At 29.0% G+C, this 18,967-nt stretch overlaps 1 protein-coding gene across 2 annotated transcripts in view; it reads left to right on the top strand.

The window, feature by feature from the left end:
• LOC129960777 (DNA mismatch repair protein Msh2-like) overlaps positions 1-16,731 on the top strand; it is a 99,899-nt gene extending 83,168 nt beyond the window's left edge. For both annotated transcript variants that reach the window (XM_056074409.1, XM_056074410.1), the window contains exons 20-27: positions 3,786-3,878; positions 4,688-4,752; positions 6,348-6,515; positions 10,169-10,260; positions 10,366-10,520; positions 13,948-14,015; positions 14,232-14,321; positions 16,282-16,731. In XM_056074409.1, the coding sequence (XP_055930384.1) occupies positions 3,786-3,878; positions 4,688-4,752; positions 6,348-6,515; positions 10,169-10,260; positions 10,366-10,520; positions 13,948-14,015; positions 14,232-14,321; positions 16,282-16,512 (962 nt within the window). In that variant the 3' untranslated portion in view covers positions 16,513-16,731. The remainder of the gene's footprint in view (positions 1-3,785; positions 3,879-4,687; positions 4,753-6,347; positions 6,516-10,168; positions 10,261-10,365; positions 10,521-13,947; positions 14,016-14,231; positions 14,322-16,281) is intronic.
• The last annotated feature ends 2,236 nt before the right edge of the window (positions 16,732-18,967 follow it).

The following is an 18,967-nucleotide window of genomic DNA, read 5'->3' as shown; positions in this document are numbered from 1 at the left end:
CGAATAAAATTTTCTAATGAATGCATTAGTATGAAAAACTGCCAATATATTTTGCAGATATTTTTCTTGATATATAGATATGTTTTAGAAATTTTTCAAAATAAATTGTCATTGAAAAAAGTAAAATGTGTTGGAACATATATTTTCTTCTCAAATTACATGTTACAATAAATAATATTCTTGAAAAAGCATATTACTTTTTACTTTTTAAATCATAATTATTTCTACATTATTTGAAGGTATATAGAAGTCAATATAATGTAAAATACAACAATTATATGAAAAATTAAAAAAATGGCAATGGTAAATCTGACCCTTTTTTTATCGGCTTGTGTGACTATCATAGCACGGTTTTCTATGGCATTTTAAACAAACAGGTTAAGAACTAGTATAAAAATCGACCTATAAATTATGTATATATATATATCTTGGTATATTAATGTATTTTATAAATTTTTCAAAATACATTATCACTAGAAAAACTGATTATGTTTGAACATACATATCAAAATCAGTTCAATGCGAAGTTTCATCGAAAAACTCTTCTGTACAATTATCCTTATCACTAAAATCACTTTCTGCTTCATTTAAAAGTGTCTGGAGCACTGCTTCATAATAGGATCAGTAAACTGGATGATATTTCGGGCCCCAAGTTTTAGCGCCATCTTCTAAGCCTTGTTTATCACTGGGACACTAACAGGGAGATGCAGTCTTAGAGACCGCGCTCGAAAAAATAACTGAATTATTTTAAAAAAACATCTGCTGAAATCGGTTGAAAAAGTGCATGTGTATTGAAGGTCACAAAACAGGAAGCTACAGGGTCAATCCATTCAATTGAGCTAAAAATAGAATAGGGGGGATAGAAAATTCATCGCTAGCGGTCTTACAGACCGCACATCCCCAGTTAAGGGTTAAATTGACCATTAAGCAGATTCTAGTCAAAGAATTATTATAATGTAATAAAAATTGAAGATCTTGCCGATTTATCGTTTAAGACAGAAACAACTGGATGGATGTTTCTTTTTTTTTTAAGTTTAAAAAATTAAAATCGTCATTAAAATTTAAAACAATTCAAAAGATGCCTATATATTCACTATAACATATTGCCCGATTCTTATATAATACTGATACTCTTTCCTTTTTAATATCTGTGACAATTGATTAAAATAGTCGACGAAAGTTCCAAATCAGGAAAATTTTCATTATGTGGTCATTTTTTGATAGTTCTGACCAAAAGCAATTAGCAAATTGCAACATCTGATCCATGTTGGTTTTTCTATCTACTGTAGTGCAGCCTCCAGTTCTAATAGACGAAAGTTGAATCAGATGGCTTATTCTATCAACTTTACTGTTTGCTCATCCAATTCAGAAAAAAATTCGTTATTTTCGATAGTTTATAATAAATTTTATTTAATTATGCCCTTAAGCTCTTTTAACCTGCCTTCAGAAATGGTCAAGACCGTTTTTTACCAGCAAAACTCTTAATTTCTCGCCGACGGGGGTGGGGGAGGGCAGAAATATGATTATTCCGCCCAACAGAGAGGAGATTGATAACTAAGATCCTCGCGAAATTTCGACAGATCTTCATTTTGAATGCTTTGTATGAACAGGGTATAGAAATATTGTCAAAATTCTTAGAGGATTTTTTTCTTTCTATATACAGGGGTGTTTGTGCTCCGGGGAAACCCCGGAATTCCGGGGATTTTGAACTTCGATACCCGGAAATTTCGGGGATCGTCGTTCAAAAGGAAGTAGGAATAATAATGAATTATTTATTTTGATCAGGGTAATTTTGTTTGCTTTGAAAGCAGAAAACGCAAGGTCAGTGTGTGTGGTGAAAACTTTTCCTTTCTTTCTCCAAAGGCAGTGATAATGCGTGAAAAGGGGGAAAAAACTTCTTTTTTGTTCTTTCCTTATTGCGAGTTATGACTCATTCCCCCGGTTCTCGGACATTCTCTTCTGGATTCTTTTCGGCAAGTAGGCGCGGCAGAAAAAAAAGGGAGAGACTTCGTTCGACCAGATGTGCGATCACGTGACCTGGGTTCAAAGGTCTTAATTTTGCAAAATTAATGGTTATTAATTTTGCAAAAAAAGTAATTCATTGAACTTTTATAATTAGGTCATTCAATACTTCATAATCGTAATTTTTCATTTCTCCCCCCCCCCCCTTCTCGAAACTCCAAAATGTCGGTAGTAAGTCCGTAAAAGTTTCCGGGGATTTTTTGGGGTCCCACAAACACCCCTGTATATAGCTTATCATTCTAATTATACACATTTGGAAAGAAATAATATAACATTGAAGAAGTTAGCTTCGAATCATGGCACTCTGTTCCCATAATTAGAGCTATTTTTAATTGACTAAATGTGACTAAAGTATTTTATTTAAATAGTTACAAATAAAGTGCAGTTTTGCATCCATTCCCAGATATCCAGTGATGCATTTTGCATTATGAAAAACTTAAATTATAATAAATAATTGTGATATTTCGAAACACTACCACAAATGGATAAAATTGTTATAATTTATTGTAAAATGTGATACACCTGCTTATAGTGATAATTATGGTATTAGTGTTGCTGAAATTGAGCTTTTGAAATATCGAGCAACTGTATGATGCAAATCTAATTTTCTTGCTGTTTCACTATCCACTTCAAAGATCCTGGGGCTTTGACGCATATTTTGAATCTCTGTAGTGCGCATATAATTTTTTAAAAAAAATCGATATATACCGAAACTTTTTTGTATTGAAATGTTGACACTGGTAAAGTGCATGATTTTTTTATTTTTTCATTTTATTCATTTTGTAAAATGCCTGCAACTGCAGAAATGCACTGTTACAATTGTAATAATATTTTTTGTTTAGAAGCATTTGGCTTCTTTTTAAAAAGGCAGTACATATTCTGCAGACCTATTTTTAAATTTTGAGATTTGTTGGATTATGTTGATCTAGAGGAACAGCATCTTCTATCCTCAGAAATGTTGGTGACTGTGATATAAAGGCATTTATGTTTAACAGCATTCCATGGGTGCACAATAATCTCATAATGTTTTTGTGAAATTAAAAAAAAAAAAGTTCTATCTGATGCCTGTGTGGTTTTCCAATATTAAATAAAATTTGGTTAGAAAAAAATTTTAATGTAATTTCTGTGCATAAGATTGTGAATCGATTGAAATGACTATTTTTAGTGCCCCATGTTATTAATTGTTTATTGTAAACTTTCCCTACCAGCATGAGGATGGAATCTAATTTCAAATTTTATTTTCTGAGTGACTGATTGCACTGAATATCCATGGTCTGGTTGAGGAGGAATAAATGTGTGATTAATTTTACAAGAATCTATTCATCAGCAGAATGGATTAAATTTTGTTAGATTTCACATTCTATTTACCACTTGCTTATATGTCCATGTTACATTTTGCTGTAATATGTGCACTAGATGATAGATTTGTTATGATAGTTTTCATGTTTAAGTATCTTTATTCATTTAGTTAAATTTTATCAATATCCTCAATGTGAGATTACACTGTGGAAATTCTATATCTTATGTATAATTTATGTGTTGCTGCATTTCATTGCTGACCATTAATGTTTGCAAGAAACTTTCTCTTTTTCCCTCTTGCTGATAACGCGAGACTTTTGGTATTTTTGTTTAAAATTGTTAGCTGATTTTTAAAATATATGCATTTCATTTGTTAAATAATATTCTGTACAAATAAAAAAAATTATTTGCAGAATCTGTAAACCTGTACTTTTGTAATCTGTTAAAAATTTGTTTTATTTCAGGAGAATGCCATATTGTTTTAAAGCAATGTCGCCATCCTTATTTAGAAGATACTCTGCGTAATTACATTCCCAACGATGTAGACATTACAAAAGGTCTGATTTTATAATTATGTGAAAGTGCTTTTCTAATGACTGTATATTTTTTTAAACCGGATTTTGTATTATGAAGTAAAGTCGAAAAATAAGTTTACCCTCATTTCATTTTCCCAAGAAATGTTAATGCAATCAAACCAATAGGTGGTTAATTTTATGCTCTGTAATTTGATAATGAATAACCTTTATTGTGCTGATAGATAAGCAGCAGAAATATCGAATGAGCTGTCATTCTGTGCCTTTCAGGTTTGAAAAGGAAACAGCTTTACAACTGCGGTCATTGTCTGATGGTGAGTGAGTCTATGATGAGGTGCTGATATCCATAACTGACTTGTTATATTGTATGGTCTAAGTTTCATGCCATAAAGAATTATTTTAGCAGTTCAATGAAGGGTGTGATTATGCTTTGGAGGCAGCAAGACCTAGACCCACGGTCAACATACACAAAAAAGGAAAACATCATATTTGTGGGGGAAAGCATTTTAGCACCAGTGAAAAACTGAAGACAGCTGTGAAACAATTCTTCCGTATATATAAAACACTTTTTCTTTCAACTGGTTTTAACCTTAGAAAGCAGTATGACATTGGTAATTATGTAGAGAAGCAAAATAAATGCTTCTTAATGCTCAATCTGGTAACTTTATTAAGAAAATATTTCCCTAACAATCCAAGTAAGCTTATTTTTCGACTGCTTCTCATAATAAAATGTTTTGTTTTAATGAGCTACTGCATTTACTTTTTCTCTTTAGATAATTTGAAGATTGTAATAAACTCGTGTATGCTTTTTTCTTTCTTTTTTTACGGTATAGAAAAACATCGATTCTACTTTGTTACTGGACCAAATATGGGTGGTAAATCAACTTTTATACGATCAGTAAGTTTCGAATTATTTTCATATTTCCATTTAATAAACTAGTTAATAAATAACTAACATTTTCAGTATTTCTCTTTTAACAAATCCTACTTGGAATGCTATTGCAGAATATTTAAATTACCTGCTTGTTCATATAATTTCGAATCTGATCGAATGTGTCAAATGCCAAAGTTTCAGTTATTTTCATAGGAACAACAAAATTGCCACCAATATGTTACTCTGGGCCATTCTTCCTCAGATTGTATATAGGAATCAAAATCGGATAATTATCAATCATAGCTTTATTCATCCTTCTACATTCTGCTTTATGTTATTACTGTGGCAAAAGGAATTTATTGAGAGTTAGGCAAAGCCCGTCTTAGTCTAAATCCTGAAAGCTAGTTATGTAGAAAATATAATCTTATGCTGAAGTAATTTAATACCGCTTTTTATTCTATTAAAACAAATGTGCCTAGCACACAAAGCAAATACTTCTTTCACAACCGTCATGGAATCTAGTTCCTACCATTCGATTTTTGATTTATCGGGAAAAAATCGATATGACAATGGGTCGTATTTCAGTGAACCGATACACCCAATTAATTTTTGTTTTTGGTGCTTAATAGTTATTAACTCGGAACTTTTGCTATGGTGCATTTGAGTTAATCTCACTTTTTAAAAACGAAAATAGGTTGGATTTTTGAAAAGTTGAATGTTTATTGTTGTTGTCTTCCATTTTTGTGAAATTACCACTTGACGGCTTGGGAAAGCTGGAAGAACAATTATATGAGGGGAAATTGAATATTTACATGAGGAGAATTTCATTGTTGTTTAGAGCGTACTTGTTTTTTGTTTTTTACACAATATGGTAAGCTCTATGAAGACATTGCCGTATTTCAAAGTATTAAAATGATTGCATATCATTTTGGAATATATTGTTGGTGTTTTTTATCTCTAAACTGAAAGATTACAGCCATTGATTGTTGCTTAAATATAGCAAAATAATTATGTGTCTTTTATTTTCAGACATAGTTACAATTCAAGGAAGTTTTTGTCGTTCTGTTATTTTTAATATATTTATAAATTAAACTTAAGTCATGCAAATAAATTCCAATGTATCTCTTCGGCAATAGATGCTAAACAGTATTTAATTTTAGACAACTGTTATTGCTTTTATTTAATTAATGAAAGATGTTAGTCTCATTAAAAAATTCACTTATTTAAAGTTGGTTCCCTATCAAAATTGAATTATAGCAATATAGATATTTCCGGCACCCATTATCTTAAGGCAACCAATATTTTCAACCCTAGTCTTCCACAGATGAAGTTGTAAATCATATGTAGTTATTCTTGTTTCTGCATATAAAATTATGAATGATTGTTGAAAAATCTTATTTTTAAATGTGTACTGTTGTAATGAATTATAAAAAGTGAGTGTTGATATTTACTGAATTATTCTCACATGCACCCATTCAGCTCTTTGATTTAATATTAACTTCATTTTCTCCCTTATATTAAAATTAAATATGCAGTAAAGCAGTCAGAAATTGATATTGGATTTTAAATTTCGTATGACTATTTTTTAAAAAAATTAACTGATCTATTTCTGCTTTTAGGTCGCTCTAAATGTTCTTTTAGCTCAAATTGGGTCATTTGTTCCTTGTGATGAAGCTGATATTTCAGTTGTTGATGGATTTTTTACTCGAATCGGTGCCTGTGATAACCCTTCAAAAGCTATGTCAACTTTTATGTATGAAATGTTAGAAGTAAAAAATATGCTTAGGGTAAGTGGAAATACAACTGTAAAAATAATATTAATTTTCAAAAACATCATAACATGTTTTACATTAATTATTATATTTTGTTTGTAAATTTTTTGCTTTTTTTTAAGTGTCATAATATATTAGTTTCTTGAATTCAATGATAGATATTAATTCACCACAATCCATTCGCCAGCATAATTATGATAGTAATTTTACTTAAATACTGTTGAGTTATATTTGCGTATTTGGAAAATTATTGTTAATGTGTGATTTATAATAATCGATTTATATCAATATTTGAAATCTGAATAAATAATATACTAAATCTTCAGCATTATTATGATTACTGAAGAAGCGTAAATTTTGAAGATTAATGATTACAGGGTGGCCAGTCAACCAGGAATGGTCAGAGAATTCAAAGAGATTGGGAAAAATCAGAGAAATTTATTCTAAAACTGGATTTTTTTTTAATCTATTATTATTGTAACACAATTAGCTTATCTTGTTTTCGTAAGTAGAATGGAACATCTTTGGCACCTTATGACAATCAGTCATTTACTGAAGTCTGAAACGGAGGCCAACGGCTTTTTTCCTCACGTGTCTGGCGGCGGAATATGTACTTTTAAATTTTCGAGAGACCGGAATTTTCTTTTGTGTAGACGATCGCTAGCGCCATAAGTGCCATCAATTCTGAAATGCACGCATCTAGTTTATGATAGAAAGTGCTTCTGCTAACTGATTTTGAAACCACTTTGTTCATTACTTGTCTTATATTCTATATCTCACACTTTCCTTCTTTTTAAAAAATTAACTTTTTCACCGCGATTTCTCACATAATCTATAATATTATAATCCCATAATATTATGATTTGTTCATTGTTTTTAGATCGAATTGCGATTGAGGGTTGGATTAGCATTTTGGCCTTAATCAAAATAATTTAGAAACAATAAAGTTTATATTAACATTCGAATTTGAAGTGGATAAGAAAAAAAAAAATTGTCATAATTTATTGCTTCGATAATAATTTCCTCGAAACATTTTTTTTTTTTTTTTCAGAATGTCAAGTTGCGAAACATAAAATAATGACATAATTAATGAATATAATTTTGCTTATGCGTTCTGTGGAAAATGCAGAAAAACTAAAATCCAACTGGCAACAATGCTATGATTTTCAGCTTTAACGAGCCTATTGTAGTTTTTAATTTTATTTCGAAATTTTGACAAATCTTCATTCCTGAATCTGAGCAACACTTTCATGACATCTCCGGGTCTAAAAAACATATTTTTGGAACTATGTCGGTCTGCCTGTGAACATGTTACCTCAAACATGCCTTAAGGTCAATTAATGAAATTTTGCTCGTGATTTTTCCATGAAATTTGTAGATTTCTATCAAATTTGGCCTATGCGAGGAAGTTTTGGGAGCTAGTTACTTCTAGTTACTAGTTACTTCTTCCGATCCAGCTAGTTACTTCATACGCCAAGCTGATTGTACTTCGAGTTGCAAAAGTATTAATTTCTTGTTGGTAATATCCAAAGTTATTTTAAACTATATGAAAAATATTGCCCAGCATTATAATCGACAACTAATTTATTATAAATAAATGTTAGATATTAAAATTAGTTTTTCCCTTTCTCAGCGAACTTTTTATTGATTTAGGAAGTATTGTGTGTATTGTTTATATTTTCTTTTAGCATTTTTTTTCATTGCGTATGGTTTGTTTTTCTGAGTATTGGAGAAATAATGCAAATAATTCATTAAATTATGGGATCTTCAAAGTATCGTACGAATGCTATTGTTAATGTTTTCTGATCTTTTTTTATTCTGCATATTTTTAAAAAGCTTCCTTCATTAAGTAAAACTCTTCTGAATAAAATAATATTAAACATTTAAATTAAAATTTGTTATTTGATATATTGTACTAATATATATATTGTGAATATTTTTCATTTTCTCAAAATAATATTTAAAAAAATAACATTTTTCTTATACTATTTGATATATTGGTCGTTTCGGAAACCCTAGATTCTTACTGTTTGATGAAGGAATAATATTGACGTGTTTTCATATTTCTTTGTTAGGCCTTTCTTTTATTCCATTAGATGCGTTTTCTGCATTTTTTTCCTCCTCTTTTCATTTTGATCCGCTCTATTTTAGTTCGAGATGTATATTTATTCGTAGTTAACTACTTCATTTTCGTGATATATTCGTGATTGCTATTCTTTCTAATTTTATTGATTATCAAAATTTACTGTACTGTACCTGTACCCTGTATCGGTAAAACAGTCTTCTGGCCCATGGTCGTTAGTGCGAAAGTTTTTCGTATCTGAAATAGAGAATATGTGAAATTGATAAATAGCTGCAGAATTAATTCATTTAATCTTTTTTAACGTTTTAATAGGAATAATTAATTCTTTTATACAATAAAGAAAAATTTAGTGATCTTTACTAAATTTCCCCTGTAATTGCAGGTTGTATAATATAAATTAATCATTCTGCCCATGTGTAGATGATTTTTTTTTTTTTTTTTTTTTTTTTGTTACTATGTTTGGCGATGTAGTTTGGCTAAAAGTTAATGCATTTTTGCTGTTACTGAATAATTCCAGTTATTTTGATGCAGTACCACCTCTTAGTTTAAAAGCACATACTATTGTTGCAAATATTTTCTTATAGTTGTTTTTTATTTTGTGTTATTAAACTTTTCTTTTACCATTATATAGTATTATAATTCAGTCTTGATTTGGGTGTTTGTAAACAGTATAAATAGAGAAGATTGCATTAAAAGGAAATAATTATTTCATTCTTATGAATTCATCCAATATGCGCGTGATTTTGTATTTCATCTTTCATGGATAATTTGGATAATCGGCTCTAAGAAAAGCCTCTCTGGACAAGCACACATCTTCTAGTATATTATATTTGTTGATTAGTATGTTTTCAAGTAGTGGGTAAATGTTTACAAAAATTATGCTTATCTGAAATCTAATTAGTAAAAATGTTAATTTGTTTTGTTTTCTAAACATTAAAATTTTATTCTTTATTGATTTTCATAAGAAATAATAGAACGCTATTTTTTACATACTATTAAAAATGTACTGTACAATACATAAGAGAAAAAAATGAAACAAAATCATTCTGAAGGTTTTAGATATTTCCGAAAAAATTAAGTGACAGGGAAAATCAAACAGCAGAAATGCTGGTTACCCTGAATTATTTCACTACTTTCCAAATCTTCAATTAGATTAACTGGATTATTTGTTCTGAAATGCAATTACAATGAAAAAGTTAACCGTTTTAGTGCCGAACGACGATATATCGTTGTTTCACAAGAAAAATGCCGATGAAAATATATCGTTACGTAAGTGAGGGCATTTTACTTTTTAAGAAGCATTGAAATACAATCGGCATTCATTTATTTTCCCATTATTTAGTAATATATTTCTTTTTTAATATTGCAAACATTTTGATTTTTATGACCTCCTTCCCAAATCCTAGCCAATTTGTCAAATTGGTCGGGCTTTAAAATGGTTACACCAGTTTTAAGAACTGGATCTTAATCTGGATTAATCTTAGTATTTTATGCTTTTAGAAATTTAATGCATAAAACTTTTGAAAAATTTGGTTGAAAACAAATGCATATTTATTATATTATTTTTGTTTTGACTTTTTTTAAGGGTGCAACATCTGCTTCATTGCTGATTATCGATGAAATGGGCCGTGGCACTTCCACATTTGATGGGTTTGGTCTTTCATGGGCAATTTCGAAGTTAGTTTTTATAAAATTTCTATATTATTTTTTTTATGTAACTGTCATGTATTTATTATATAATTTCTTAAATTTCCAAATTCTCTTTTTTTTTTTTTTTTAAAGACAAATCGCACTTGGAATTAAAGCACCATGTTTGTTTGCAACCCATTTTCACGATTTAACATCTTTGAGTGAAGCCATACCGAGTGTTGGAAATCTTCATGTTGATGCATTATGTTCATCAGGCAATGTTACGTTTTTATACCGTGTGAAACCCGGTAGGTATTATTGGTTATTTTACGTCAGAAAGTAGTTTTATTACAAGCTTACAAATAAAAATTGGAATGTATTCATATATATGATAGAGAAGGTACTTGAGGGAAAATATGGCTATTCTTTTTTCAAACTAAACTTATGAAGCTATAGTATTGCTGAAAAAATGAAAAGATCTTTTTTATTAGTACTATTGTCCTGAGTTATTGTAAGCTTTGAAGAAGTTTCTTTTCTACTTACAATTTTAAAACTTCTCAGAACATCTCTGTAAATATGCAGTAAGTTATTCGGCCACTTTCCTATTTTTCTCAATAAATATATCATTACTAAGTTTTATTTCAACACAGCGTGAAAGGCACTGACAAAAAAAGGCACAAGTTCCAGTATTTTTAAGAAGAAAATTTATTTTAATTCTAAATTATACACAGGGAAAGGAAAAAATAGAATCCCAAAATGCAAAATACGATTCAAATCATCAAAAACTTTCACCAAAACACAGAAGGAAATACGATAGAATAAGGATTTAAATAAAATAAAAAAATTCTTTGATTTTATAAAATAACTACATGGAGATACTACTGCGACTGTAGCATTATTTCTTTACAGCTATATTTATGAAATCTCTTGTTATCTGTGCAAGAAATATGAATATTTGAAAATATTAATTACAAATTGCTGAGAATCCTTAAAAATCCTACAAGATTTAATATGTTATATTCCTTCATTTCAGTAAATATGCAGCAAAAGGTAAAACATGATCGAAATAAGGACAGTTGCTCTTGCAGGTGTACAAATACATGTATTCATCCATGAGAAGGGTTATTAGATTAATTTAACTTGTTGTGCTGCTGTACTATCTTTTTAGCTTATTATTATTTTTGTTATCATTTATGCTGAAACTACCAAGTAGCTATATTAACAGAATTGCCATGTTATCCTCGGATATCTTATCAATAATTAACTAAATATCAATTTAAAAATAATAAATTTTATACAGTGAAATAATATTCATACAGTTTCTTCAAGGGAACCTGCGAAAAGAATATAGTATTGGGAAACTCATAAATTTCAGCATATCCAAAATACAGGAAAACTACAAATCTTAATGAATTTATCTTGCCAAAAATTATGAACTTGGATATTAAGTAATTAGAAAGTATGATTCTTCTCACAAATAATAATAGCATTCTATGTGAATTGTGAAATGATAGTTGTAATTGTGCAAAGGAAAGTGTATGTAAAGCTTTAAATTTCTCTTTTGTTATTATTCTTTTATTTTGAATTAGCCTCCTTTGATGAATACCCTGCTCATCGTTTCAGTTTGCTGTTTTTCATTGTGTTCGATCATCCTAGACTTAGCCATTCCTTTACTTTCTTGCCTTAACAGTTTCTTTCTAGGAGTCATCTAAGCTTATTTTTGAAGCTGTCCCAGATCCGTTTCTTTTTATTTATTCTCAGTCTAAGTAAGAATTCCTTCGTTTTTGGTATTGATATGTTTTGTGAAAAAACTAAATTTATCAAAATGATAGCAAATGCAAGGCAGAAATTGATATAATCTTTGGTTCAAATTATAATTGTGTTTTTTTTTTAATTTTTAATTTTAAGACTTTTCTTATAATATATAAAATTAATTTTATTATATTGTATAAGATATATTTTCAACAGATATGTATTCGTTGCTCCTTGCTAGGTACAAAGCATTAATTCTAACCGTAACTAAATTCATAACAAAGGGGTTGAAAAATATTTGAAAATTCTTCCCTTGATAAGCAATACTTCCTATCTTTATTTTCAGAATTCCACAGTAGGAGAAAGTAAATTTTTTTCAACGACAATAATTTTTTTTTCCCTTCCATATTGATGTACCTTAGTCCTAAAAAAATCGATTATGAAGTACAAAAAGGAAACTATACCTTATAAATCCTTTGCGGTTAGCAGATTAATAACTATTGGCATCTGCCTGTTGATCCATTAACCATGTCACGTGTCGGATGATCATCACTAAAATCATGCCGCTTCTGTGGCGGCACCAACTTTTACTACAATATGAAAGTGCAGCCAGATTTTTTCTAGATTTTTTTTTCCACTTATTACAATAGCATTTCAAAAGTGTGGCATTATTCGTATATCGACATTGTTATCCTGTAAAGCTATTATAGAATAGAAGTGGTCTGCTTTTAAACTACGATTTAAAATGATACACAAATAAAGGTTTTAAATCTTTTATGTCTTCTGTGAAAATAAAGTGGAATTTAAAAACTGATAAAGCAAAAGAAAAGAGAGAGAGAGAGATCTTTACAAGAACGGAAAGTATTATTACAGTAGTTTTTTTTTTTTTAATTTGATAAAAATTAGCATAATAATCAAACTATTATGAATGGAAAGATAATTTTTTGAATTTTAAGATGACATCAAATTTCTATTTCTGCTTTAACTTCTATGGAAAAAATTGCGAAACGTACGAAATTTTGCTCATTTTTTAATTATTTAAAATTTTGAACGTAAAGGAATTTTCCCAAAGTATTCGGTTATTATTTCATGGTATAATTGTGCGAAATTTGCCAAATCTTTAGTGCTTTGTTTTGTAGAGTCAATAGGCATGCTCATTTTCTTTATATTATTAGGAAAAGTGCCGTTTTTAGTTTTGATTTTTATTTCGTTCTTTTATTTTTCTAGTACAATAGCTATTGTAGGCCGTGGTAACATTTTTACTCTGAACTTATATTTCTGAAGATATATATGTGAATCTATATATGACAGAAGTTTAAAAATTGTCCCAGATAGCCTTATTAGTCTGAATAATCAAAGTTTTGTTCTGTATACTAGAGAAAAGCTCTGATATAAAGCAAATAAGAATTTTTAAAAAAAGCTGAAAATAGGGAAGTATATCAAAGAATAACATTTTTCTTTGTGCCTTTTTAAAATACTCAGCATTTTTAGTGAATAAAATCAAGATTTGGATTAGAAGTTACACTATTAATGATTGGTTTTTAAACATTTTTTGCTTTGGATTAAGTATGATTGAAACTTTCCTCATTTCTATATCATAATTTCTTCAACTGTCTAAATAAGAATCTATTAGAAGAATCCTTAAGCAGTCTTTAAGCTTTGAAGAGATTTATTATGTTCGTTTATTTATTATTGAGCACTTCTTATTCTGTAGTTTCTAATGTTATAACTAAACAGGGTCAGTCTGTTTCTAATATTTTCATTTATCTTGTTATTTCTCCTATGCATAAAATGCATATATTTACAAAGTATTCTCACACTGTTACTCTGACTAATTCTATATTTAAAGCTTTTAATAAATATATTTTGAAAATTACCTTAAACACTTTGCCTTTTACACAAGCAGCTGTCTTTTCGTTACTGTTAATCTGATAAATGTGTGATATAAAGACATTTTAAAGCATTTAATACGTTTATTAATAGGAGTGTGTAATGAAAGCTTTGGAATCCATGTAGCAAAATTAGCTGCATTTCCTGAAAAAGTAATTGAGGCAAGTAATTTTAATCTTTGAATTCTGCTTTTGTTTGTTTCTATTGAAATATTGCTAAATATTCATATTTGTTCTTTTAGTATTATTTTCTTAGATTTTAATTGTTTTAGAAATTCAGTCTATTATTGTCATTGTTCTTCACCTATTTATTATGATACCTGTGCATTTAATTTTAATTATTTCTCATCAAGAATTATCCAATACTTTATTTTATAGTGTTCTGAAAAGAAACTTAAAGAATTAGAAGAATTTGATATATCACTTGAAGAGGTTTCTAAGGCATTCTCACATGTTGATCATGGACAGGTAAATATACGTCTTCCGTTTTTTCATATTTTGTTACTTCTCTTTCAAATCACTGGCGATTATTTAACTTGATTAATTTCAATTTTGCAAAAATGGGCCTTAATGATCGATCTTACCATTTTCTTATTTGCTATAGTTCTGAAATTTTGTTTAGTTGTATATTCTTGATGACCAAGCAATATTTTTATAATTTAACTATCAGTTGAGTATTTTTAGTTAGTTTAATTATGAGAAATGCCGTCTCATAATGAATTTGAGAGTGACTGATTAGAATATTCCTTATTATTTTTAATAAATTTTGGAGTATATTAACGACAACGATGTAGGGATTCATAAAAATAAAGATTTTAAAGTATGCTTTTATATGTGTACCAAATTGTAATAAGTAATTTTTTAAAATCAAAAATCCAGCTGTCAGAGCAAATAGCAATACGGCAGTTTTGATTTTTTTTTAATTATCTATTTTAGTTTGCTAATAAATGCATGTGTGTCTGTTTTTTTAACTTTATATATAAGGTGAGTATACAATGACTGTCCTTCTTTGGAGATATATGCACCTAAAAGAAATAAAAATTGAACCGGATTTTAGGTATAAAATTTGGGAGAAAAGGAATGTATAAATGCAATTTCTTGTACATAAGGAAGATCCACAAATTAAAAATACAGCGTCAGTACCTTCAATCAATTAATTAAAGCATCAGTCACTTTCAGTGTTATGAGGTAGTATTGGGATATTCCATATTGGTATTACTGGATTAAATTGTCCAATAGGACTGCTTTCTTAGTCCATTTAGTACCAGTTTTTGTTACAAAGTGCTTGTTGTTCTTGAAGTATATCAAAGTGGAATCCACAATATCATAGAAATGAATGAGGAGGATGACTTGTTAATGGTCAGTAACTTTAATACTTTACTGCTACTAAGAAATCTCGTTCTAATAAAAGAACATTTATTTATATTATACACACTAATAAGCTGGTTTCGAAAACCATTCAACAATACATTTAAGTAACCATACTTATATAGTATACATCCATAAAGAAGTAGTTTCAGTCTTATAATGAACAAGCAAGTCAACATAGTTGTTAGTGATAAGCCACTATAATATTCTCTTTCTTATGAGATCAGTTGAACTTGATCAGAAAAACAGTTTTACCTAGAATACACACACACACACACACCTAGAATTTTCCAGCCCATCATAAGATCAGAAACTGAATTGCACTTGGCAAGGGACAGCTTAAAAGTAGGTTTCAGTCTGTCAGTGCTCACAGTCTATTGGCCATAGTATAGATTTGATTTAAGTTGAACAAGCTACCATCCCTGCCGTTTGAAGGGTTTCGAGTGGCTACTTCTAGGAATTGGAATCTTATGGGCATAAATTCAGTGCCGTACAAAAGTGGCTAATAGAGTTGGTGACTGCTTTGAAAAGTTTTACTGTATTAAGAGTTGATAAGTGTTGTCATATACTTAATTGCAAAATAGATATCGGAAAAACAGCTGAGACTTGAATGCCCTTCCTTGGCTTAATAGTAAGCAATTAACTAATAAATTTTATATAAAAATATTTAATTGTATGACGTAAAATTTTTCCCTGTGAATTTAAAAGGCTTTTTTCTATAATCTTATTCCAAGTATTATATTGAATTTTCAGTATTTGCAATTTCTGTGTTTTTATACCTGGTAATTTTTAAATTAACCCTTAACAATGATACTTCATTCGAAAAAATAGTACATTATTTACAGAATTAATATTTCATTCTGATAAACTAGATTATTGTAAAGTGCAATCAACTGCTTTGAAAATTTTCATTATTTTGAGAATTGATACTGTAAGAATGATTGTTTTATCGTCCTTTATATGCATCAACATAAAGGGAACATACTAGTCATAAAAATTTAATTTGAATATATCTATAGAGGTTTATTGCTTATTATTTTGTCTTAACAATTTGTTTCAGTCATTTGTGAAAGTCATCAAAGAACTTCTTCCATCATCATTATCATCTGAATTAAGAGAATTGGGAGGCATTTTTGATTCAAAGGAAGAATATATGGATGTTGATGAATCGAATGATAGTTCAAGTATTGATTTATCAATTGAATCTGTCAATTTGTCCTCTTCTTTAGAGACTTCTAAAAAGTTGGTAAAAATATTAGAACAAATGGAAAAGGATATTAACCATAATTAACTTTGTGTTATTTTCATAGATCTTTATAATATTCTTGCTAACTATTTTTGGCCATAAACATTCCCTTTTTGCATTTTGAAGTTCTTTTATTTTTATGTGATTCACGTGTAAATGTCATATATCGCAAATGTAAAAGCTATTTGAACAAAAACTTGTACTTCCAGAAAAGGATTTCTCTCAGGTTTAAAATAAATCAACTTTAATGTGTGTTGCAATTCATTAAGATATGTTTTTTTCCTTTTTTGAATGTTCCATTGAATGTTTAGAATTAATCACATTAATCGAAAAAATTACTATTTATGTTATGTGATTTCCAAAAAAATTGAAGGATATATTGGGAATCAAAATAATTATAATTTTTTTAAAATAAAGATAAAATATCATCATTAAACAACAGTGAAATTTTGTGCAAATATTTTAGAAAATACGGTTTCACAAGGATTTAATGTGAAGCATCGATCTAATTAGCATACGAATCGTAAGATATCAAAATTATAGGGAAAATTTCAGAAAACAGTTATAAGGCGTCACTCCTTACCCTCCCCCTTCCTCTTTTTATTGTAATTTCCATCGGCATGTTCCATTCATACCTATCTGTGACTAAATTGCATTGTTGTTTATAATAGTTTTTTTCAGAATTTTACATTTTTCTTTCTTCAGATTTTTAACTTTCAAAAGAGTTCTTGTAAATTATACAATTTAGTATATTAATATTCACTTTATTTAATTTTTTTCATAAATATCTAATTTAGGACTGTGAATTGTGAAAACTGCATACAAAGTAAACTGCGATTTTTTTTTTTTTTTTTTTTTTATAAAAGGAAGAATTGTTGATCGTTAAAGTTAGGATCTCTGCTGATGGAAACAAATAAAATAAGATGTAGAAACTTTTTTTCCCGATTATATCACATGAGTGGAATTGAGAATATAACTGGTCCATGAACAGACACTTTTATTTATATCTACACATACCGCATAATTTAGTATTTTGCCAATAGGTTAGATTTATAAATCTCGTTTTCGAAGTGTTTTTTGTTAAATCACTTGCAATGTTTCCTCTACTTAGGATTTAAAATATAATTTAATAATAGAAATTACATCTAATATATGAAACCAATACCCGTATGCCAGTTATATATTCAGGTGCCGGCTAGTGGTGTAGTTTTAAATTTAGCAATATCCGATCGATCTGATATGGATTAAATGAAATTTTAAACATGGGATAAGATTCAAAATTGGGATAGAGATGGGCAATTGCCTGCAATCGAGAGAAATTGAGTTTTGTCGGCAAAAATCTTCATCGCTGAAAGGAGGTGTAGAAAGCTGTTGTCCAAAGAATCCGATAATTTAAACTTCATTTTAAAGTGGTTATATTAAAATTCGTAATAAGCAAATTTTGTATTGATTTGACGAACGGATTAATTCAGCAGGATATTTATTAATTAAAAATTATCCACACTAGAGAAGGAACTCAGTATCAGAGTGCATTGTAAAATTACCATTAAACACTCGAAAAAATAAAAGCTATAAATAACAAATAAGAACATATTAAATAATTAATATGCGTGTATAATCAATCTAAAAACATTTTAAGTCACTAGGAACTCTAAACCTTAATAGCATTGAGAAATGTATATAAGATTTTAAAGCTTAGTAGATTTAATCTTAAAATCATTAAAAAACTCTTTAGAAAGTTAAAAATTGAATGAATTAATTTTTTTTAAAAAAATTAAATACTCTTAACTTTGTAAATACAGTGGAACCTTGCTTAACGAACATAATTCATTCCCGAATCTTGCTCGTATTGCGAAACAATTTTTTCCTTAGGAATTCTTGTAAAAAGGAATTCTTGTCTTGCAGGAAAACAAATTTTGCATCATAGGATGGACCTGGTCAACTAAAATTTTTCTATACTTCTCTCCAGTGATCCTTCCTTTCAGAGTTACGATTGCTTCAATAGAAAACCACAACATGGCTACCCATATCATCATAGATCCTCCTCCATTTTTGACATTGGAAGGAGACAATCACGATCATACCTTGTGCATGTGTCCTCCAAACGTGCACTCGCCCTATTGTAGGGAAAAGTGTGAAACACGATTCGTCAGACCATATTTTTTTTCTTCCACTTATCAATCAACCAGGTTTTGCTAGTGTGACACCACTGTAGACGATGTTTACCATTAACATCTGTGACAAGTGACTTGGGAATTGCTGCTCTGCTATAAATGTTTTGTTTATGAAGGTGCCTTCTAACTGTAATTTTTAGAAAATTTTTCTTCTTTTTTCCATTATTAATAATATAATCGTGTTATATAATTTGTAAAACAAAATATTGATTTTCAGTATGATACATTTAAACAGAATAGCTCACTATATTCAAATAGATAAACATTTATAATCATTTTTCCATAAATTTTCCTTTTCCTGCTCTCTCTCAACGAGCTGATTCTTT

Source organism: Argiope bruennichi, chromosome X2 (genome assembly GCF_947563725.1).
Source record: "Argiope bruennichi chromosome X2, qqArgBrue1.1, whole genome shotgun sequence".
Lineage (NCBI taxonomy): Eukaryota > Metazoa > Arthropoda > Arachnida > Araneae > Araneidae > Argiope > Argiope bruennichi.
Note: the sequence above shows the minus strand (reverse complement) of the source record. Positions and strands in the feature narration are given on the sequence as shown.